Source organism: Saccopteryx bilineata, chromosome 4, assembly GCF_036850765.1.
Source record: "Saccopteryx bilineata isolate mSacBil1 chromosome 4, mSacBil1_pri_phased_curated, whole genome shotgun sequence".
In the NCBI taxonomy this organism is placed as follows: domain Eukaryota; kingdom Metazoa; phylum Chordata; class Mammalia; order Chiroptera; family Emballonuridae; genus Saccopteryx; species Saccopteryx bilineata.
The window spans coordinates 110,553,853-110,578,834 of record NC_089493.1 but is presented as its reverse complement, the minus strand read 5'-3'; the positions used below and the strand labels follow the sequence as shown (position 1 = coordinate 110,578,834).

The window sequence follows — 24,982 nt, the reverse complement described above, 5'->3', positions numbered from 1 at the left end:
ATTACTTAAACATGACAAAACAACATTTATCAAAATGCAAGAGTAGATGTGGTGTCTATGCCTAGAATGCAAAAAGCTAAAACAACTGTCACTGTACAGCACCAAGAAAAAAGCTGAATAAAGCATAAGGTCATAACTTTTCTCAAGCTCATTAGAGAGCTAAGCTCACAGGAACACCAAACACTCTTAATTTCAAGTTAGGACAAGATTCCAAGGAGAAATGGAGATCTGTATTTACTGTAGGCTCCTTCCCACATAGCTCCTCTAGATGCTCAGAGAAATATCAAGGGCTGGGTAGGAGGCCAGAGACAGCTTCCCACAGTGATGCACACCCGTGGGGTGCATGCGGTGGGGACTAGCTGCTGCTAAGGAAGGAGCAAAATCCTCCCCTCTCCTGCAAGCAGACCCCTCTGCGAATACAGTGAAGCCAGTACAGCTGGAAAAGGGGCAGCCAAACCCTCAAGGCACAGGAGAACCACAGTTGGGAACCATAGAATACAGAACTCCCTCTATTTTGAGTGAGCAGCAGGATATAGCCCCGGGTCCAAGATTGTGTACTATTAGATAGCGTCTTTAACTGGGAGAGGGGCAGGAGACTGTCCTGTACCAGTATCTGCCACAGGTACAAGTGAGAGTTTGACTGACATAGAAAGGACGCCGAGACGCTCAAGAACAAAGACACTGTCAAGATTGAAGCTGAGAACACTTAGTCCCCAATACCAGACAGTAAAACAGAATTCTTCTGCTGGAAGGAGGGCAAGAGTGTAGTGTGAGCATCCTCTGAGGTTCAAGTACATAGAGTCAACTGAAAACCAAGGGTGACGCATGAACACAGACAAATCCTCCAGCACCCAGCCTTCCATCTTGAGCACAAGGCAACAGCCACCTGTTACCAGACAATTAGAAACCACAGCAACAACAAAACATAAATCCAGCTACTCCTGTGTGGATCTACTCAATGCTCACACTACTAGCCTAAAGGGAGAATCACTGTTTTACTCACAATATCCAGCATTCAATAATAATAGTAATAAAAGTATGAGACACATGAAAAACAAAAGTGAAACAAAAATGTCAAATGACAAAGTAATCAGAAAACTAGACTCAGTGATAACCCTTATATTGGTAATATCAAACTCAGACTTGAAATTATGAAGGAAAACAGAAAGTCTCATGGTAAATATCAAACTAATTGGTGCAAAGTAGAATCCATTCCCACTAAAATTTTATGAGATTAGAGGCTTGTATCAACAAACAAGAGAGATCCCAGGTAAACTACCTAACATTACATCTGAAAGAACTAGAAAAAGAACAAAGGAAACTCAGGAGAAAGGAGTAAAGAGGGACAAATAAATGGTGACAAAAAATGACTTGAGCCCTGGCCGGTTGGCGCAGTGGTAGAGCGTCGGCCTGGCGTGCAGGAGTCTCGGGTTCGATTCCCGGCCAGGGCACACAGGAGAAGTGCCCATCTGCTTCTCCACCCCTCCCCCCCCTCCTTCCTCTCTGTCTCTCTCTTCCCCTCCTGCAGCCACGGCTCCATTGGAGCAAAGTTGGCCCGGGTGCTGAAGATGGCTACTTGGCCTTTGCCTCAGGTACTAGAATGGCTCTGGTTGCAACAGAGCAACGCCCCAGATGGGCAGAGCATCACCCCCTGGTGGGCATGCCGGGTGGATCCCGGTCGGGCGTATGCGGGAGTCTGTCTGAATGCCTCCGTTTCCAACTTCAGAAAAATACAAAAAAAAAAAAAATGACTTGACTTTTGGTGATGGGCACACAACATAATCAACAGTTCAAACGCTATAGAAATGTTCACCTGAAACCTATGTACTCTTATAGATCATTGTCAGCCCATTAAATTTAATTTTCTAAATAAAATAAAAAAATTTTTTTTAAATTATTTTTATTTATTTATTCATTTTAGAGGAGAGACAGAGAGAGAGAGAAGGGGGGGAGGAGCAGGAAGCTTCAACTCCCATATGTGCCTTGACCAGGCAAGCCCAGGGTTTTGAACCAGCAACCTTAGCATTCCAGGTCGAGGCTTTATCCACTGCGCCACCACAGGTCAGGCTAAAAAAAATTTAAATTAGGTGAGATAAGTATATCCACTATTATAATTTCTAGTAAAGATTAATTGGAAAGAGGAATATTATCAGTTTATTTATAAAACTTAGCAATGTTTTCACTGGTGATGGTGAACATGCATAATTTTTTAATAACTTTCTTAGGAACTCATTCAAAATCCACAAGAACCTGCAAAGTGTTCCTGTGTAGCCTTCACTTTGCTCCTCCCAGTGATCATATCACATATGTACCATAGAATACTGTCCAAACCTGGAAACTGACAGAGGTACAATGTCAGATGTAGACCTTATTTGAATTTCATCTGTTTTTACATTTCTCTCCCTCCCTCCATCCCTCCCTGGTATATAATTCCATGACATTTTAAAATTACAAAATTGAAATACAAGTGTTACTTCACTAAAAAGAAATCCTGTTAGGCCCTGGCCGGTTGGCTCAGTGGTAGAGCGTCAGCCTGGCGTGCAGGAGTCCCGGGTTCGATTCCCAGCCAGGGCACACAGGAGAAGTGCCTATCTGCTTTTCCACCCCTCCCCCTCTCCTTCCTCTCTGTCTCTCTCTTCCCCTCCCACAGCCAGGGCTCCACTGGAGCAAAGTTGGCCCGAGCACTGAGGATGGCTCCATGGCCTCAGGCGCTAGAATGGCTCTGGTTGTAGTAGAGCAATGCCCCAGATGGGCAGAGCATCGCCCCCTGGTGGGCATGCTGGGTGGATCCCGGTGGGGCGCATGTGGGAGTCTGTCTGACTGCCTCCTCGTTTCCAACTTCAGAAAAATCAAAAAAAATAAAAATAAAAATAAATAAATAAAAAGAAATCCTGTTACCCTTACTTCAAGTATTTATTTTATTTTATTATTTATTGATTGATTTTTAGAGAGATAGAGAGAGGAAGGAAGAGAGAGAAAGAAACATTGACTTCTCGTTCCACTTAGCTGTACGTTCACTGGTCACTTCCTGTATGTGCTCTGATGCGTGATCAGACCTGCAATGTTGGCCTTTTGGGACAACACTCTGACGAAGCTAACTGACCAGACCTTCTCACACCCCTCCCCCAACTGTTACCCTTTAGTAGACACACCCTGTTCCTCACCCTAACTCCAAAACACCAATGACCTTTTCTCCATCATAATGATTTCGTCACATTGGGACTTCCACATAAATTGAATCATATATATAAAGCCCTTCAAAATGGGCTTTTGTCATCCAGTATAGTACCCTTGGGAAGCATTGGGTTGTTCCAAGTATGGAAGAGTTTTTCCTGTTTATTGCTAAGAAACAGTCGTTCATTGTGTGGATGTTGATCCACCGACTTACTGTAGTACATCTGTCTTCGTTTATTTGGGGCAATTTCAATTAAAAGCTGCTATGAACATTTGTGTATATGATTTTTGTGGATATACATTTTCATGTCTTTGAGGTAAGACCCAGGAATGCAATAGATGGGTTGTATGGTAATATATGTATATAAGAAACCGGCAAGCTTTCGCAGTGTCTACATCATCCAGCAGTGTATGAGAGATTCCCTTTCTCCACATCCCATCAACATTTGGTACTAAGAGTATATTTTTATTTAACCATTCCAACAGGTGTGATGTGGTAGCTCATTGTTGTTTTAATGAACATGCTAATTTTAAGAGAAATTTAATTTTTGTTTTGTTTTGTTTTTTTCATTTTTCTGAAGCTGGAAACAGGGAGAGACAGTCAGACAGACTCCCGCATGCGCCCGACGGGATCCACCCGGCACGCCCACCAGGGGCGATGCTCTGCCCATCAGGGGGCGATGCTCTGCCCATCCTGGGCGTCGCCATATTGCGACCAGAGCCACTCTAGCGCCTGGGGCAGAGGCCACAGAGCCATCCCCAGCGCCCGGGCCATCTTTGCTCCAATGGAGCCTTGGCTGCGGGAGGGGAAGAGAGAAACAGAGAGGAAAGCGCGGCGGAGGGGTGGAGAAGCAAATGGGCGCTTCTCCTGTGTGCCCTGGCCGGGAATCGAACCCGGGTCCTCCGCACGCTAGGCCGACGCTCTACCGCTGACCGAGAAATTTAATTTTTAAAAGTTTCAAAAATAATAAAATTAAAATGCAGTATTTCTGGGTCCTTATGCCAAATATTCTGCTTCGGTAATCCTGAAATTAAATCCAGAAAATCTGAATTTAAATGTTCATACTGCTTATTCAAGTCCTTGGCTCCTGAAAATCTATCCTGAAGAAATAGCAGATAGTCTTTAACAACTTAACTATCATGTGTCCTTTCTCAGGAAACTATTAGAAAATACACCTTACCAAAATGAAAGAATAAATCAAGTAGGAGAAAGAGAAAATCCAGGACACAGGTGACCCAAAATAAGAGAAACAAAAAGGATGCACCAGATGGCATTGAAGGTAGGTTCCAGGTAATGTCCTATAGAGCAATCAGTTCAAAGCCTAAAAATAAACAAACAAATAAATAAAGGCGATATTTTCAGGTCATCTGATAGACTTGACTGTATTATCAGGAGATTTATATATCTAGTAGAGAGTATAAAGATATACCAATGATAGATACAGACATACAAACTAAAAATCTGGACTATAATTCTGAGGATGACAAAATATTGAAAAATATGTGGTTTTTAAGAACTGTGAAGAGTCTGAGATTTGTATCCTACTTACATGTCCGCCAGTTCCATGCATGCTGGCAGAAGGCACAAGAACTCTGGGTCACAAAGAACTTTTATTTATTCAGGTACAGCACAGACAGCACAAGGTTCATGTTTATACAGGCTGCCTTTGTCCTTCAGCTCCCACGGGGCAACAACGGGTGCAGCTGTAGGCTGCACACGTAGTGGGACTGCAGGACAGCTGAATTTCAAGCGTTGGGAAGCCCAAGTTGACTTTTGCCTGAGAGGGTGATATTGTGTTTATTGAACTGGACAATAATACCTTATGCAAGAAAATACTGTATTTTATTATACTGGATAATAAGCATTACTCTGCTTTAGAGGAAGTACTATCTCTATCTTCTAAAGCTGTTTGCTAACAAATATCCCTTAAAACAATTCAGAACAAAAAATACATTAGAAATGCTAAATACACAGGGTGAGACAAAAGTGGGTTTCCAGTTTTGAGTATACAAAACACAAGATTTTATTCTTGTATTATTATTTATTAATTACTGTATTATTTTCCATATAAGCAAATGTAAATCTACTTTTGCCCTATCCCCTATAGTATAGGTTATATAGAAATACTAAAATGCCATGGGAGAACTGTCACCCAACATGGTTAATTTATTTTTTATTTTTTAAGTTAAAAAAAATTGTCGATTATAGAGAGAGAGGAAGAGGGAGAGAAAGACAAGTGTGAGAAAGAAACATCTTTTTGTTGTTCCACTCATTTATGTATTTGTTGGTTGATTCTCATAAGTGCCCTGACTGGGGATCGAACCCACAACCTTGGCATATTGGACAATGCGCTAACTGAGCTATCCAGCCAGGGCCCAACATAGTTCATTTAGAGAGCCACGGCCACCATTAATTTTTAAAAAGTTAAATAGAATTTAAAATGCTTGAGTAGAAACCTCCTTGAAGTACGTATATCTTTATATTTTGCTTTAGTTTCAACCTCCTCATTTGAAGATATAAAATAATTTGACAAAGATGATATGGTTTGTTAATTGCAGAGCCAGGAAAAGAAGAGACGTCTGACACTTAATCCAATGTTTCTTCTACAACTATACCCAATGGAATGAAGGCATAATGTGTCATACTTTATAAATTGATTGCCCATACATTTATGAATTGTAACAATATCTCCACTCTCATATTGATAGGGGGAACTCAAGAGTTAGAATTTTAGCTTGAGTAATGGTGGTTTTAATTATGGTCAGTGGGCATAATGGTAAAAGTTTTGTTCCAGAAACTGGGATACCTGAACAGGCCAACACGACATGAGATCTGCAAGTGATCCACCTCTGTCAGGCCTACATGGCTTAAAGAGATCTGTAATCCACCTTGATGCCTCAGGGGATTGCAAGCAAAGTCTCTGTGCTCCAAGCACAAAACACCTGCTGACTTTGATCCAATTAACTTTGACTATAATCTGATTAAATCTCTCTTGAAACCCCAAACCCCTTACCTACCCTTTTCTTCCCCTTGTTAAAAGGCTGAGGAAAGGCAGTTGAGATGATTTGTGAATGTAATCCAGCTCCTCAGATTGTTGGCCGTCTGAATAAAGGGCCCATAAAGATTCAATCTCTGTCTCTGAATTGGTGACAGGCAGCACAAACTCCACTGTTCTTATGAATGTGGGCACCAGAATATTCAGAGAAGTTAACTGACTATACAACGCTCTACAACTAGTAAATGGGAAATTCAGAATTTTAAAACTCAAAACCCATTACTAGAGTTATCTACTAGAAATAATCCAAAACTATATCCCACGGAGAGCAAAAGGGTGGCATCACTTGGGAATAACAAGCACAATCCATTAATGCGCTAACCTAACAGAAATGACTAATTGCTCATCTGACTAGATGGTTTCATCATAAGAAATTATAATATCATTTACTATCAAATTACAAAGGGTGTTTGCTATTGACTTAGTCTCCTAAAAAAGCGTATCCTTCAGTAACCCCTAAACAACAAAGGACAAAATAACCCCAAATCTCTTTTATCAATAGTAAAAAACTAGAATTCTTGATATTGTTCAGTTCATGAGCAAAGAAACTTTAGCACAAAATAAAAATTCTTCTAGAGAGTTTTAGTTGGGCAGTTAATGACTATGAAGACAATATTATGCCAGAATAATTCCATGTCCTCCAGGTATTAAACTTAAAAGATACTCAATAAACACGTTCACATCAACTAGGATAAATTAAAATTTATTTTTGATTTAAAAATCTTACTGGTCATGGAATATGTGTTCAACAAAGTGCTAAACCGCAACATGAAAAAGGTATTGATCCCTCATGACCAAGTTAGAGAAGATGACATGTAAGCAATCAGCTGGTATTAGGGACAGAATTAAATAAAAGCCATAACAGAAGTAAAGACTAGAGGAAATTAAAGAACATGACACATTTAGGACACTCTAAGTAGTGAGAGATAGTTGGGTTTTATCAATACTAAAGAGGGGAAAATGATTCCAAAAAAACCCAAACAGACAGACAGAAAGGAAAACCAGGCTAAAACTAGTGTTTAGGATAGTTAGATTATATTCCCTAGAGAGCAGGCGGCAACAGAAAATTTATATTTACCTAACAATTATTTCACTCTTTCTCTCGACAGTTACTTTCCCTTTGCATGTTTAAAAAATGATTCCCTTTGTTGCTCTCTGTGTATTTAAGGTATTATTTTATTGTTGTAGCCAGTGAATTTAACTGTCATTTGTTTATAAATATGTCTTTTCTAATGGTTGGTTTTAAGAGCTGTCTTTAAATCCGATGTTCCTGCAACTTCTTCAAAGTTGTCATACTTAGAATTCATTTGGTGTCCCTAGATCTGAGGCTTGTGTGAACTGACAATTCTGGAAAATTCTCAGTCCTTCTTTCTTTGTATCTGCCTCTTCACTGTTCCCTATATTACCTCCTCTAGAACTCCTAATAGACTATTTTAGATCTTTTCACTATCTGTTGTGTCTTTTAAATTTTTTTTTTTCGTATTTTTTTGAAGTTGGAAATGAGGCAGTCAGACAGACTCCCACATGAGCCCGACTGGGATCCACCTGGCAAGCCCACCAGGGGGCGATGCTCTGCCCATCTGGGGTGTTGCTCTGTTGCAATCAGAGCCATTCTAGCACCTAAGGCAAAGGCCAAGGAGCCATCCTCAGTGTCCGGGCCAACTTTGCTCCAATGCAGCCTTGGCTGCAGGAGGGAAAGAGAGAGACAGAGAGGAAGGAGAGGGGGAGGGGTGGAGAAGCAGATGGGTGCTTCTGCTGTGTGCCCTGGCCGGGAATCGAACCCAAGACTCCTGCATGCCAGGCCGACACTCTACCACTGAACCAACCGGCCAGGGCTAACATATCTTTTATATTTTTTACTTCTTTGTCTCTCTGGCTTCCATTTTCATACTCAACATTTATCTTCCAGTTCACTATCAGTATCTTAAACCGTGAAATCTGCTGTTCAATCTGTTTGCTGTTTAATTTTAATTATTTTAATTTTAATTTCTATACGTTCAATCTAGTTTTTCCCCAAACTGACTTGATCATTTTTAGTCATTTTCCATGCTCAAGCATCTCTTTTGAAAAATCTTACTTAAACACTTGTTATATTCCGTGATAATTAAAATATCTGAACTATTTATTGAAGTATATGATTCTGCTGCCTGATGCGTTTATTGATGTTCACCAGAAGTTCCTTTTTCTCTAACATATTTTTTGATAGTTCAGTGTCTTTGAAACTTTATAAGAAACAGTGAAGGCTTAACAGGAAGGTAATCTGCTTTGGTCTGTTGACAATGAGCCCTTCCAGGGTAGGACTACTTCAAATTAAATCCTCAGCTTTTAGAACCACAGACAATAAGAATTTAGGGAACCTGTATGGTTCTAAACCTGCCTGAAAGTGGGCTGTTGATGGTATTTTCTCAGTGCCATTTTCCTACTGTACAATCAAAAAAGTCAAGTTACCTCATTGTCTTATTTTGTACAGAGGGCTTGACTTACTCACCTGAACATTAATGCTGTGGCCATCTAGAGTAACAGCTTCAGGAGAGCATACCTCATGGCACCCTCTGGCTTACACAGGGTCTGGACTCTACCTCCTGTTTGTCCTCCCCTTGAAGTCATTAAAAATACAAGCTGAAATGACCAGGTTTGAGGAACGCACTCAGGGTAAAAGAGTGCATCAGGCAACCCTGGTTTTCCATGTCCCCACCCCTCATCTCTACTTTGTCTCAGGCCTTTTCAAATTCCTTATCTTCCTGTCTTCTCAGGGATGTTGTTGTGAAATAATCTTAAAATAGAAATTGTAACCATCCTTTTTCATTGTTTTTATCTGGAGGGTCATTTAGGATATCTTTGTTTTCCTATCCTGCTGAAAATGCAAGACTTCGTGAAGGTTTTTCAGTAGAAAGGTGTTACACCTCTGTTTTATAATAACAGTTAATGGAAGTGTAGCAGCTGATTAAAGAGGTGAGAACCTGGGGTCAAAAAGTTATGTTAGGAGGGTACCATTACTGTCTAGATCATTACCCTGCCATAGGATAGAGGTAGGATAATGAAGAGGAAAAGTAGGGGAGAAACCACTGTGGCAGAATTGACAAAAATGGATGAATGCTAAGTTGCTTTGTGACTGGTGAGCATTTGAAAGGTTATTAAAGACTATGTTAACTTCACTAGCTTAGGTCTAGGAGTAGAGCAGTGTCATTAATTAATAGATGTTAATTGATCAATCTAGAAGTACAACAGAAAACTATTAAGAATAATTTTAAATACAGGGCATTATTTCTGTCACCAGGGAAAGAAAGCAGGGTATGGGTGCTTAATGTTCTCAGAGCAAATCACTGGTAGAAGGGCTCAATGACGTCAAAGGCCAGCTTCTCCTGCATTTTCTTCATGGCCATAAAATGGCTGCTGCAGTTTCAGGTAAAAAAGAAGAAGGGAATGGTGCCTGATGCATCGGTCCTATGTCAGGAAAACAAAAACTTTTTCAGAAACATTCCAATTTCTTGTCCCACCCCTACTGTGTAATTCTTCTTATGCTTCATTGGCAAAAAGAAAGGCTGAGAAAGTGTTTAACTTCAACAGCTTCTATAGTAAAGGCAAACAAAGAAAAATACAATTAGGAATAAATCTTAAATGGACTCAGTTCCTGACTTTTTCTTAAGAAGAGAAGGCTTAGGGAGTCAAATAAGGGATTTGGTTTCAAACTTGTTAAGGTTATGGAGACATTAAGGTATCCAAGTGGAAGGCGTATAAGGTAGTCATTAGAACATAAATGATAAGTGATATTATAAGAATAGATGAGATTTAAAAAGACAAGTCTACAATAAAAATTATATTATTACACACAATCCAGCAATTGTAGCTAATGGCATTTACCTAAATGAGTAGAAAAACCTATGTCCACATAAAAACCTTCACATGGCTATTTATAGCAGCTTTATTCATTATCTGGAAACAACCAAGATGTCCTTTAGTAGATGAGTGGTCCCTCGCCTGACCAGGTGGTGGTGCAGTGGATAGAGTGTCAAATCGGGACGTGGAGGACCCAGGTTCGACACCCCGAGGTCGCCAGCTTGAGCGTAGGCTCATCTGGTTTGAGCAAAAGCTTGTACCCAAGGTCACTGGCTCGAGCAAGGAGTTACTCGATCTGCTGAAGACCCGCGATCAAGGCACATATGAGAAAGCAATCAATGAACAACTAAGGTGTCACAATGAAAAACTGATGATTGATGCTTCTCATCTCTCTCCGTTCCTGTGTGTCTGTCCCTATCTATCCCTCTCTCTGCCTCTCTCTGTCTCTGAAAAAAACAACAACAAACAGTGGTCCCTCTTCTACGGGGGTTCCTGAACCCCCCGTGATAGGCAAAATCACAAAGTAGCAACCTTATATTTATTTTATTTTTATACGTATTTTAAGGCTTTATAAACCCTCCCCAAATTCTTATAAACCTTTCCCCCACTCTTATAAAAACTTCCTATGCTCTTAAAAACTTTCTACACTCTTAAACCTATGTAATTTTTACAACATATAAGACTCTATCGGAGAACTCACCAGTAAGTACATTATTACACCTTTTACTTTGATTTAATATTCTTTAAATATGTTTTAATATTTTTATATTTTTTTCTAATTTTTAGGCTAGAAAATGCTTATTTTACTGCAAAAATAACTAAAATAACAAATATATAAAAATACCTATAATACCACAAAATCCTGTGATATAGCAAAAAGTCTGCAATACAAAATTAGATACATACAATTTAAAAATGCACGATATAGTGAGACCACAAAAAGTGAACCACAATATGGCAAGGGAAAATTGTAAACTGTTACATCCTGAAAATGGAATATTATTCAACACTGAAATGACGTATGAAGCCCTATTAAAAGGTATGGAGGTGCTTAACTGCATACTCCTAAGTGAAAGAAGCCAATCTGAAAAGGCTACATACTGTATTAATTCCAACTCATGACATTACGGAAAAAGCAGAACTACAGAGATGATAAAGGATTCATGGTTGGCAGGTCCTGAGGGAGGGAGGAATTTATAGGTGGAGCACAGAGAATTTTTGGTGTGAAATTTCTGCATGATACTGTAATGATAGATACACATCAATTACATTTGTCAAAACCCATAGAATATACAACACTAACAGTGAACCCTAATGTGAATTATGGACTTTGAGGTACACGGATGTAGGTTCATGGATCATAATGAATGGACCACTCTCTTGCTGGATGCTGGGGGCACACACATGTAGGTGGTGAAGGAATGAGTTCAATTTTTCCATGAACATAAAACTCCTCTAAAAAATAAAGATTTTTTTTTAAAGAAAGAAAAATAAAATGTTAATCACATATGCCAGGGAATCATTTATATTTTAGGAACACATAGAAAAAAAGACATCAGCTGAAGACTAGCCATCAAAGATAAGAAAAATAATGAGGGTATAGTAACAGTGAACTAAAGGAAAGTATTTCCAGATGAGGAAGCCAAAAAAAGTGAAATACGTTCTGGTTTAGGTGGACTGGGGGATGGAGTAGGAAAAGGAATGGTAAGTTCTACAGGTGTAATCATCACAGGTCACTTATAACCTCAGAAAGAATAGGTTCCAATGGAATTACAGTGGAGAAGTTCAAGTGTAGGAAGTTAAAGATGTGTAGTAAGAGAGGTAAATAAATAAAAGGGGGAAAACGGCATACACACACAATATATATATATAATATATCTTACTAAGTCTGATGTCTGCACATGTATGACTAATCTAAATTTATTTTAAAAACATATAAAGTCCCAAATGGTGTTTGTTCTTTAACAAATTAACTTTTTAACATAAATGGATAAATTTTATTGTAAAGAAATAAAAATAAACTGTTTATTTTCTTTTCCACATAACTCTCAGCCTCTCATTCTAAGTGTACAACTGAGTTTTACTTGTTATTTGGGAAAACTGCAAACATTGTAAAAGCAGGGAAACAGCATCATGCCAGCAATTTAGCTACTATAATAGTATAAATAATCATCAAAATAATGTATAAATAATCACCAAAATTCAAATGTTATGCTCCATTACAAAAAGTGATTTAGAAAGAATTTTCTGGTTATTAGAATAAACACACTGTTATTCAAATAGCAGAAGATTATTTAAAAGTACGTCCTTGTATAATAATTGTATAATTGTCATAATTATTAATTAGAAAGTTCTATGTAATGTATGACCATGATTTTCTCCATAAGCATACCTCTAGGACTGGTTCCTTTAGAAATTATAGTGTAACATAATGAAATAAAACATGAATTTCTAGCTCTCACCATACTCAAATTTACCTTTATCAGTGATGTTAATAATACTATTCATGGTAAAATACTAGAAATATCTTTGGCAGGCTGAAAGCTTCTAGAGATAGTAACTCTTTTTAAAAGGTCTTCCTAAAGCTCAATCAGATACTAACTAAATATTAAACCAGTTAGCAAACAAAAGGAATGATACTTGTAAGTGGATTGTAAAAGGTAAGTATTACTGCTTAGCAAAGAGATAAACAATTAATTCATCAGCTAGTTTGGTAATAAAATGATTATTCCTAACTTATACAGTACCTTGAAGATACAGAATGCAATAATAAAGCACTAAATGAACAAAATAAGAATAAAACTTTAAAATGATTTAGAATAATTATATAATTTCATAATAATTTGTAATGTATTTTAAATGACCTAATTTTCATAATAAGTTTAAGGTTTCACAGAAGGAAATAAAACAACCAAAAACTTTCTTAAACAAGACAGACATTTTAAAAAGAGCTAAACTAAACACAGGGGATTCAGATATTTTTTTTTAGATTTTTTTTTTTTTTTTTTTGTATTTTTCTGAAGCTGGAAACGGGGAGAGACAGACAGACTCCCGCATGCGCCCGACCGGGATCCACCCGGCACGCCCACCAGGGGCAACGCTCTGCCGCGACCAGAGCCACTCTAGCACCTGGGGCAGAGGCCAAGGAGCCATCCCCAGCGCCCGGGCCATCTTTGCTCCAATGGAGCCTTGGCTGCGGGAGGGGAAGACAGAGACTGAGAGGAAGGAGGGGGGGGGGTGGAGAAGCAAATGGGCGCTTCTTCTATGTGCCCAGGCCGGGAATCGAACCTGGGTCCCCCGCACGCCAGGCCGACACTCTACTGCTGAGCCAACCAGCCAGGGCCTAGATTTATTTTTTTAAATGCTATTCAGTTTTTTTAGAGAGAGGAAACAGAGAGAAAGAGAGAGAGAGAGAAGGGGGAGGAGCAGAAAGCATCAACTCCCATATGTGCCTGGACCAGGCAAGTGCACGGTTTCAAACCTGTGACCTCAGCATTCCATGTCGATGCTTTATCTACTGCACCACCACAGGTCAGGCCTAAACACAGGGGATTTAAAAAGATTAAATTGACAACTTTTAAAAAATCATTTCTTCCTCCCCTCTTTACTTGACAAAAAATTTAAGTTGGCTTAATTAACGAATGAAGTTATGAAGGATTAAAAGACAAAAGCAAAGTTTGAGACCTGCAGAAAAAAATTAAGTAACTAGAAAAAATTTTAATATAGTATATTTGTCAGGAATAAAAATGTAGGTTTACTTATGTATTACTTTAAATTATATGGTGTACAGTTTACAGAGATTTTTATTTTATAGGGTTTAGGTTTTGTTTTCTCTTGAACTTCCAGGTTTCTTCTGGCCCACATCTTGCCTCCTAATTTTTTTTTTTCACAAGAGAGAGAAAGAGAAAGAGAAAGAGGAATAGGCAGTTAGAAAGGGAGAGAGATGAGAAGCATCAATTCTTCGTTGCAGCCCCTTAGTTGTTCATTGATTGCTTTCTCATATGTGCCTTAATGAGGTGGGGGGCTGCAATCAAGCCAGTGACGCCTTGCTCAAGCCAACAACCGTGGGCTTCAGGCCAGTGACATTTGGGCTCAAGCCAGCGACCATAGGGTCATGTCTATGATCCCATGCTCAAGCCAGGGATCCCGCACTCATGCTGGTGAGTCTGTGCTCAAGCCGGGTAAGCCCATACTCAAGCCTCAGGATTTTGAACCTGGGTCCTCTGTGTCCCAGTCTGATGCTCTATCCACTGTGGCACCGCCTGGTCAGGCTCTTGACCTCTAATTTCAATAACCTCTTAGAAATGTATACCTATTTCCATAAATAGCAGCTGTAATTTAATTCAATTTACCATAAGACTATGCAATTACGATGTACTTAACAAACTAGAATTTTCATATTAGGGTATGTAATAAGTGAAAATAGTGGTGTCAGTATTAAGTGGAAATAGTGGTATCATGTAGAGCTATGAAATCTGTCCCTTAACGCTGATAATAAATTAGCACACAAGAATGGAAGCTGCCTTTAAAACACTATTAATTTTGATTTGCAAGAATACATTTACAAATTATTCTACAAGAATAAATTTCTTGGGTAATTAATTCATAATCACAGAAATCTACAAGTCTTTTCTTTCTTATTTATTGTTCTGATCTATCTATAAATTTGAGAACTAAGAAGAAAAAAGTACATTAAACAATAACAAAGCCCACCACTGATTGAGAGCTTCTAAATAACGCTAAATACATTTTGTAGAAAAATCAATTTTTACCAATCTCATACTTTTTGGACAGATTAAAAATATTTTTCATATCAAAATGTCAACATTTTCTCAATTTTGATAGACAATTCAGGCTTAGTGAACTACACTGCTAATGCCATACTATTCTATAATCTGCAGCTGAAATGAATTCAACACAACAAAGCACTCAACAATCCTCCAGACAGCACATCTCCTTTAATTGCACAATTATAACAAGGATGGATTTTTTTGTTTCCCATGGATATGGTTTTGTTTTTATTTTTAATCCATTCAGGAGAATGTGAGTGCCTTGATTGCAGAGGGCATTAGTACATCACAGGCACTATGCTAGGAACTGGGGAAAAGATAAAAAAGGAGAACAGAAAGTCATAAACATCTTAAGAAAAAATATAAGAATCAAAATAATGTCTTTTTCACAATTATTGGAACTACATTATAATGAAACAGAAATTCTTGTCACGAGATGTACACTACACTTGTTTCAAATTCTAGTAGAATTCTAGAATTCTATATATTATACTAGAATTCTATATATTCTAGTATAATATATAGAATATATATGTGTGTGTATATATATATATTTTTTGGTAGTAACATTTTAAGTACTATTTCAATTTCAATTCCCAAACATATTCACATACCCTTTAAGGAATGTCAGTTGTGGTTTACAAAAACTCATTTAAAAATTAGTGATAAATATTTATGGGAAGTTCATGAATTAATTCTTTTCTTATAGTGTGGTCACGTTTTATTACTACAAAAGGTAACAATATATTACAAAAATCAGAAACAGCATGAACATGTACCAAAAGTTATTAATAGACCCCCCCACTAAACATTAAAAAATATGTTGTTTTCATGTATACATACACAAGATAAAATAACACCATGGCAGAAGGGTGCTGTATCTGTGTTTAAGGAAGGGGTTGTTGGCAAACACCACCGCTCTCTTCTGCTGAAATGTACACAACTGATATATGCAGCACAGAAAGCTGGCACCAAGGGCTTACAACCTTAATTTGCCTGCAAGAAGGAACAGAGATTTACCTTCAGAGCACGTTCCTGATTGTTTTCAGCAGTCAGATGTCTCACGTTGTTTGCTGAAGCCTGGCTCTGCTCTTTCAGACGACGAAGCTCTTGCTCCAGCCGTTTGCACTGCCATGGGGGAAGAATCCCATTAAGTAAAGGAGGTGTAGCATTTTTTTTTTCACCAAGCCACATGAATTAATGTAACTAATACCATTCTATTCTTTAAAAGAAAAGGCATCTTTTGCAACAAGAAGAGTAAGTTAAAAGTAATGCTGCCTATGAATAAAATAATATTTACAAGTGTTTTGGCTATTCGACCGCAGTTTTCAGGATGGTTTTTACTAATCTAAATATCACCATGTACATTAGAAAATGCTACTTATTTTTATAAAATTAAGATCAAACTATATTTAACATTGTTTTTGTATTAACCAGTTTTCATTATGTATCACTGGCTGAATATAAGAATGCTTCTAAAAATCATACTAGATTCTAAATAAATTATGATATATTGTTGTGAATTTTTATTTACTTAAAGATTTAAAGTATCATAAAATATATATATGAAAAAGTTTTTCAGATTTTTAGAACTATCTTAAGAAAAATTGTGAGGGGGAAAAAGTAGCAACCATAGAGTGCTTTAAGACCCAGAAACAACTAAGGAAATAAGTGTTTTTAATTTCTATTTTGACTACACCTTATTTTTAGGTAAATCAAGTGATAACAAACATGTGAAATGACACTCTGACCTATGAGGAATATATGAGAAAAGGAGTAAAAAAAGAAACTATAAAGAAAAGCATAAATGGGCTAACAGACATTACCAATGTTCAAAAAAAATCATTAAAACATCAAGCCATTTGCATATAATATCTTAATGGATAAGCTGTAAATCAGGATCATATAAATATACATGGGAAAACTGACTTAAGAAATAAAATACTAAAATCATCTTTGAGGAAAAAATTAAAACTTCACTCTTTATTTTTAAATTAGAATATTTAATTAGCAACCAATAAGTAATTACACATATTGATTCAAGACCTAGGCAAAGTTACTTCTAGATTATTTCACAAATGGCTAGTTGTCATAGTGAATTAAAAATCATTATGCTATAATACAGATGCTGTCATCATAATCTAAACTTCGCAGTTCTTACTCCTGATTCTTTATGCCTCTGATCGCTATAACTGTCAGTATCACTATTTCCTAACCTTGAGTAATATACAAATCCTAGAGGATATCAGACTCTTGATACTGACTTAAATTATATAATAATGTTTATATATAAATCCACATGCCTCAACATATCAATACAATTAAGAAACCAGAACACATTTATAAATTAAATAAAATCCCCAAATCAAAATTTTTTTTGGTGAGAGAAAGGGAGATAGTGAGGCAAACTCTCGCATGTACCTGGACTGGGATCCACCTGCAACCCTATCTAGGGCAAATGATAAAGTAACAAGCTATTTTTAGGGCCTGAGGCCGATACGCTCAACAGAGCTATCCTCAGTGACAGAGCTATCCTTAGCACACAGGGCCAACATTGGAACCAATTAAGCCACTGATTGCAAAAAGGGGATGAGGGAGAAGAGGAGGGAGAAAGGAGAGGCAGATGGTGGCTTCTCTTATGTTCCCTGACCAGGAATCAAACCCAGGATGTTCATATGCCTGGCCAATGCTTTATCCACTGAGCCACCAGTCAGGACCCAACTCAAAAATTTTAAAATCAGTATTAATTAATTAGAGTTTTTGCTAAAATTAAGTTCTGAAAATATAACATAAAGTGGCAGGTGCTTTCATGTTGCCATATTTATTTCACCAGGTATGTGACAATTTAATTCACCCATCACATTTTAAAAATTATGAGAGTGAAGGGAGAAGACAAAATGGCGATGGAGTAGGGGAACGTACCAACTTCCACCTCCCAGAATCAAAGTGGATTACAAACTAATTTTAAGAACCATAATCTGGAAAAACCAACTTTGGACTAAACTAAGAGGACTCTTCAACCAAGGAACACTGAAGAAGCCACACTGAGACTGGTAGGAAAAGCAGAAATGTGGAGAGGGCTGCCCAGCTCCCCAAAGCGAATGGCAGTTGGCAGAGACTCAAGTGGCAGGAAGTGAGTTTAGCGGAGAGAAAAGGGTCCTGAGTCCCAGGAACAAAGGCCCAGCCTGCAGCCCCAGAGCCTAGAAGAGGTGTATGGACAGTATTTAACTGGAAACAACACAGGATACTGTTTGTGAGAAAGAGACTGATTTCTCAGACCCAGGATTCTTCTTAAAGGGACCGTGCAGAAAACTCTCTCACAACCACTCACCCAGGGCTCCGGGGGACAGTGAGAGAGGAGAGGATTGGAGTATCAGGAAGAGCGTGTAATCTAGGAGGCACAGGGAGAAACATTTTGAGAGACAACCACCCTAACCCCTGGGATGAGTCACTCCCCATATCTGAAGTGAATATTTCCCCTGGAAACAGTAATACCAGCAAAGAGAAGCAGAACACTAGAAGCTGAGAATCGAATCAGCGAGTTAGAGGACAATATAAATAAAGGCATGGAAGCAGAGCAGAAAAAAAAAAAGAGACTCAAAAAGTCTGAAGAAACTCAAAGAGAGCTCTGGGACAACATGAAGAGAAATAACATCTGCATCATAGGGGTTCCTGAAGAAGAAGAGAAAGAACAAGGGATAGAAATTTGTTCAAACATATCATAGGTGAAAACTTCCCTCAATTAAGGCAGGAAAACATCTCACAAGTCCAAAAAGCACAGAAAACTCCATTAAGGAGAAACCAAAAAAAATCTACACCAAGACACATCATAATTAAAATACCAAAGCTAAGTGATAAAGATAAAATATTAAAAGCTGCTAGAGAAAAAAAGACTATCACCTACAAAGGAGCCCCCATAAGGATGACTTCCGACTTCTCAATAGAAACTTGAGGCCAGAAGGGAATGGCAAGAAATATTCAAAGTAATGCAGAGCAAGAGGATACAACCAAGACTACTTTATCCAGCAAGGCTAGCATTTAAAATTGAAGGAGAAATAAAAAGCTTTCCAGACCAAAAAAAACTCAAGGAATTCACTACAACCAAACCAAGGCTGCAAGAAATCCTAAGGGGCCTGTTCTAAACAGATCAAAGAAGAAAAAGAATATAGCAAAAGAGGAATACAGTTTTAAAGAATAAAATGGCAATAAACAATTACATATCAATAATAACATTAAATGTAAATGGATTAAATGATCTGATCAAAAGACACAGGGTAGCTGTGTGTATAAGAAAACAGGACCCATACATATGCTGTCTACAAGAGACATACCTTAAAACAAAAGATGCACATAGACTGAAGATAAAAGAATGGAAAAATATGTTTCACACAAATGAAAATGAAAAAAAAGCTGGAGTAGCAATACTTACATCAGACAAAATGAACTTTAAAACAAAGAATATAGTAAGAGATAAAGAAGGCCACTACATAATGATAAAGGGAGCAATCCAGCAGAAAGATATAACTGTTATAAATATCTATGAACCTAATATAGGAACACCTAAATATATAAAGCAGTCTTTGATGGATTTAAAGAGCAAGATTAACAGCAATACTATTGATATAATAGTAGGGGATTTCAATACTCCACTAACATCACTAGATAAATCCTCAAGAAAGAAAATTAACAAAGAAACAGCAGATGTAAAGGACATACTAGATCAACTTGATTTAATAGATATCTTCAGAACCTTTCACCCTAAAGCAGCAGAATATACATTCTTTTCAAATGCTCATGGTACATTCTCTAAGATAGACCACATGTTAGGGCACAAAAGCGGTCTCCACAAATTTAAAAAGATTAAAATCATATAGAGTACTTTCTCTGATCACAATGGTATGAAACTAGAAATCAACCAAAACTGAAAAATTAAAAAATACTCAAACACTTGGAAACTAAATAGCATGTTATTAAATAATGAATGGGTTAACAATGAGATCAAAGAAGAAATTTAAAAATTCCTAGAAACGAACCATAATGAGTGTACATCAACTCAAAATTTATGGGACAAGCAAAAGCAGTCCTGAGAGGGAAGTTCATAGCATTACAGGCATACCTCAAGAAGCTATAAAAAGCTCAAAAAAACAACTTGACCCTGCATCCAAAAGAACTAGATAAAGAACAGCACGTAAAGCCCAGAGCTAGTAGAAGGAAGGAAATAATAAAGATCAGAGCAGAAATAAATGACATAGAAGCTAAAGAAACAATACAGAGGATCAATGAAACCAGGAGCTGGTTCTTTGAAAAGGTAAACAAAATTGATGAACCATTAACCAAACTCACCAAGAAAAAAAGAGAGAGGACTCAAATAAATAAAATTAGAAATGAGAGTGGAGAAATAACAACTGACACAACAGAAATACAAAATATTGTAAGAAAATACTATGAAGAACTGTATGCCAAAAAACTAGACAACCTAGATGAAATAGACAAATTCCTTGAAACATACAATCTTCCAAAAATCAATCTGGAAGAATCAGAAAACCTAAACAGACTGATTATGCCAAATGAGATTGAAACAGTTATAAAAAAAACTCCCAACAAAGAAAAGTCCTGGGCCTGATATCTTCACAAGTGAATTCTACCAAATATTCAAAGAAGAACTAACTCCTATCCTTCTCAAGCTATGTCAAAAAATTCAAGAGGAAGGAAGAATTCCAAGCTCCTTTTATGAGGCGACTATAATTCTGATTCCAGAACCAGGCAAAGACAACACAAAGAAAGAAAATTATAGGCCAGTATCCCTGATGAATTTAGATGCTAAAATCCTCAACAAAATATTAGCAAATAAGATCCAGCAATATATGAAAAAAATCATACACCATGATCAAGTGGGATTTATTCTTAGGAGGCAAGGCTGGTACAATATTCTCAAATCAATCAATGTGATTCATCATATAAACAAAAGGAAGGAGAAAAACCACATGATAATTTCAATAGATGCAGAAAAAGCATTTGATAATATCCAGCACCCATTCATGATCAAAACTCTCAGCAAAGTGGGAATACAGGGAACATACCTCAACATAATAAAGGCCATCTATGACAAACCCACAGCCAACATCATACTCAATGGGCAAAAATTAAAAGTAATCCCCTTAAGATCAAGAACAAGGCGGGGTGCCCCTTTCACCACTCTTATTCAACATAGTTCTGGAAGTCCTAGCCACAGCAATCAGACAAGAAAAAGAAATAAAAGGCATCTAAATTGGAAAAGAGTTAGTAAAACTATCATTATTTGCTGATGATATGATACTGTATATAGAAAACCCTAAAGTCTCAGTCAAAAAAATACTAAACCTGATAAATTAATTAGGCAAGATGGCAGGATATAAAATTAATACTCAGAAATCAGAGGCATTTTTATACACTAACAATGAACTGTCAGAAAGAGAAATTAAGGAAGCAATCCCTTTTACCATTGCAACCAAAATAATAAAGTACCTAGGAATAAATTTAAGCAGGGAGATTAAAGACTTGTACTTGGAAAATTATAAAACATTGATAAAAGAAATCAGGGAAGATACAAACAAGTGGAAGCATATACCGTGTTCATGGATAGGAAGAATAAACATCATTAAAATGTCTATATTACCCAAAGCAATTTATAAATTCAATGCAATATTGATTAAAATATCAATGACTTACTTCAAAGATATAGAACATGTATTCCAAAAATTTATATGGAACCAAAAGAGAACACGAATAGCCTCAGCAATCTTGAAAAGGAAGAATAAAGTGGGAGGTATCACACTTCTGGATATCAAGTTATACTACAAGGCCATTGTACTCAAAACAGCCTGGTACTGGCATAAGAACAGGCATATAGATCAATGGAACAGAACTAAGAACACAGAAATAAACCCACACTTTTATGAACAACTGATATTTGACAAAGGAGGTAAGAGCATACATTGGAGTAAAGACAGCCTTTTCAACAAATGGTGTTGGGGAAATTGGACATCTACCTGCAAAAAAATGAAACTATATCACCAACTTACACCATTCACAAAAAATAAACTCAAAATGGATAAGACTTAAATGTAAGCCATAAAACCATAAGCATCTTTTAAGAAAAAACATAGGCAGTAAGCTCTCTGACATTTCTCGCAGCAATATATTTGCCGATTTATCTCCACGGGCAAGTGAAATAAAAGACAGGATAAACAAATGGGACTATATCAAACTAAAAAGTCTGCACAGCTAAAGACAATAAGAACAGAATAAAAAGACAAACTACATAATGGGAGAATATATTTGACAATACGTCTGATAAGGGGTTAATAACCAAACTTTATAAAGAACTTGTAAAACTCAAAACCAGGAAGACAAACAATCCAATCAAAAAATGGGCAAAAGAAATGAATAGACACTTCTCCAGTGAGGACATACAGATGGCCAATAGGCATATGAAAAAATGCTCAACATAACTAATCATTAGAGAAATGCAAATTAAAACCACAATGAGATATCACTTCACACCAGCCAGAATGGTGCTCATCAACAAAACAACACAAAATAAGTGCTGGCGAGGATGTGGAGAAAAGGGAACCCTCCTGCACTGCTGGTGGGAATGCAGACTGGTTCAGCCACTGTGGAAATAGTATGGAGATTCCTCAAGAAATTAGAAATCGAACTGCCTTTTGTCCCAGCTATCCCACATTTAGGGATATACCCCAAGAACACCATAGATCTGTTCCAAAAGAAGAAATGCACCCCAATGGCAGCATTGTTCACAATAGCGAAGATCTGGAAACAGCCCAAGTGTTCGTCAGTGGATGAGTGGATTAAAAAAGTTTGGTACATATATACTATGGAATACTACTCAGCCATAAGAAATGACAACATTGGATCATTTACAACAACATGGATGGACCTTGATAACATTATACTAAGTGAAATATGTAAATCAGAAAAAACTAAGAACTATATGATTCCATACATAGGTGGGACATAAAAATGAGACTCAGAGACATGGACAAGAGTGTGGGGGTTACAGGGAGCGGGGGGAGGAGAGGGAGGGGGTTGGAGGAGGGGAGAGGCACAATGAAAACCAGTTAGAAGGTGACAGAAGACAACTGGACTTTGGGTGATGGGCATGCAGCATAATCAAATGTCAAAATAACCTAGAGATGTTTTCTCTGAACATATGTACCCTGATTTATCAGTGTCACCCCATTAAAATTAATTTAAAAATAAAATAAAATAATGGCAAAAAAAATAAAAGCTAATATTTACTAAGAAAAAAAAATTATGTGAGTGGAATCTTTGTGACACAACATCATTTGGAAGGGAAACCCGAGTTACAAATTAAGCTCTGTGCCTGCCCTGTGGTGGCACAGTGGATAAAGCATCGATCTGGAATGCTGAGGTCGCTGGTTCAAAACCCTGGGCTTGACCAGTCTAGGCATATATGAAAAGCAATGACTACTATGAGTTGATGCTTCACTCCTCCCCCTACCTTTTCTCTCTCTAAAATTATTAAGTAACATCTTTAAAAAAGTTAAGCTCTGGATCTGTCCCTTTTTAGCGTGTAACAAAATATTTGGCTGCAATGAAATCAAAGAATATGTTTAGTGAAGACAAATCATGATGCATGATTAAGAAACAGCAATAAGCATCACAATCTAGTAGGAATATTTTCTACTAGAATTATTCTCTACGTTTTCAATTTATTTTTGTACAAAATTATGCATTTATTATTAAAATGAAATGACTAAATATGAACTATGTGATGATAAGGTGGGGTAGATAAATGTGGCTATATTGAGCTACAAGAACATGTCGTGGACAAATTCCATCCAAGTGAAGCTTGTTCTGGAAATGCGGTCTCATAAAATAAAAGAGGAAGGTACAGGAGAAAAGGGATGAAGGTAGGAACATCCTGGGAAATAGCTGGTAACAGTGAGGAAGAACAGTCACAAGTTATATAAGTTATATGACCACTTATTTTTTGTATTCTCAAGCAAATTAGAAATGACCCAAGGTTACAGACTTCTTTTCTGTCTACAGGATTGCACAGAAAAGAGTTTACTCACTGTAGCTCAGACATGTTTAATTTATTTTAAGTTCTTCATGAGGTTTAAGTTCAACATTGACCTAGGAATCAAATTGAGGTGAGCCAACAATAACTTTGAACTGAATAAAAACAAACATAAATGCTCTTGTCAAATACACTTTTGGATTTTTATTTAACTACATTTAAGATTTCTTTACATTTATTCAACCCTATATTATTTCTTCATTTGATGTTCAGTCCTTTCTGAAATGATGGAAGAAAGGTACTCCCATTCCAATTTTTAAAAATATTGTAACCAAAGAGATAAGTGAAGCTAAGACAATGCACTGAGGGCATTCATCCACACTGCATACGTGGGCTTATGCTACAGTCAGAAAGTGTAAGAGGGACAGAAGATAAGGCCCAGGCGCCACTCAAAACGGCAAGGGTCTAAATGGCTTCAGCTTCAGGTGTTTAATGATTCCCCCTACTTTAATGAATGAAGACACAAGACAAATGCTAGAGAAGATGTCCCTAAATCAAGTAATCTATAATGGTTTTAGATAGTTTCCTTCTGAACTGACATTTAAATTAGCAAAATTTCTTCCTCGTTCATATTCTGCCAAATATTAATGTTCTTAAAAGTGCATGAATTTAACCTAGGAGTTTCTTATACATATTATACTTAAAAATTTTTAATACTGAAATTGATAAAGTACATGCTATCTGTATATTGTCACAAGTGTCCTTGAGAACTAAGAATCTCACTACAAGATGCAAAAGATACAGATGAAAGATTAAAAAGTTAAATAAAATTCTCTTCATTCAGAATTTGAACTAAAAGTATCAGTATGAAGATACGAACAGTTTCATCTTAAAATATGTGTGTGTGGGGAGGTCCTAGTTTTTGCCCATGTGAAAAGGCTAGGAACAAGAGCAAATGCAGTAGCAAATAAGCACCCCTAGTACCTAGACTGTGGTTCCAAGCCCTATTTCTGACTAAAGAATTTCATGGATATATGGCTGACTACAGGTCTTAAGCAAGAAATGTACACTATGATCCACAA

At 37.1% G+C, this 24,982-nt stretch overlaps 1 protein-coding gene across 1 annotated transcript in view; it reads right to left on the bottom strand.

Annotated features, from left to right (window-relative positions):
- Positions 1 to 24,982, bottom strand: part of MIPOL1 (mirror-image polydactyly 1) — a 366,001-nt gene that overhangs the window by 186,795 nt on the left and 154,224 nt on the right. Inside the window, exon 11 of the mRNA XM_066277790.1 lies at positions 15,878 to 15,985. Within this exon, the coding sequence (XP_066133887.1) occupies positions 15,878 to 15,985 (108 nt within the window). The remainder of the gene's footprint in view (positions 1 to 15,877; positions 15,986 to 24,982) is intronic.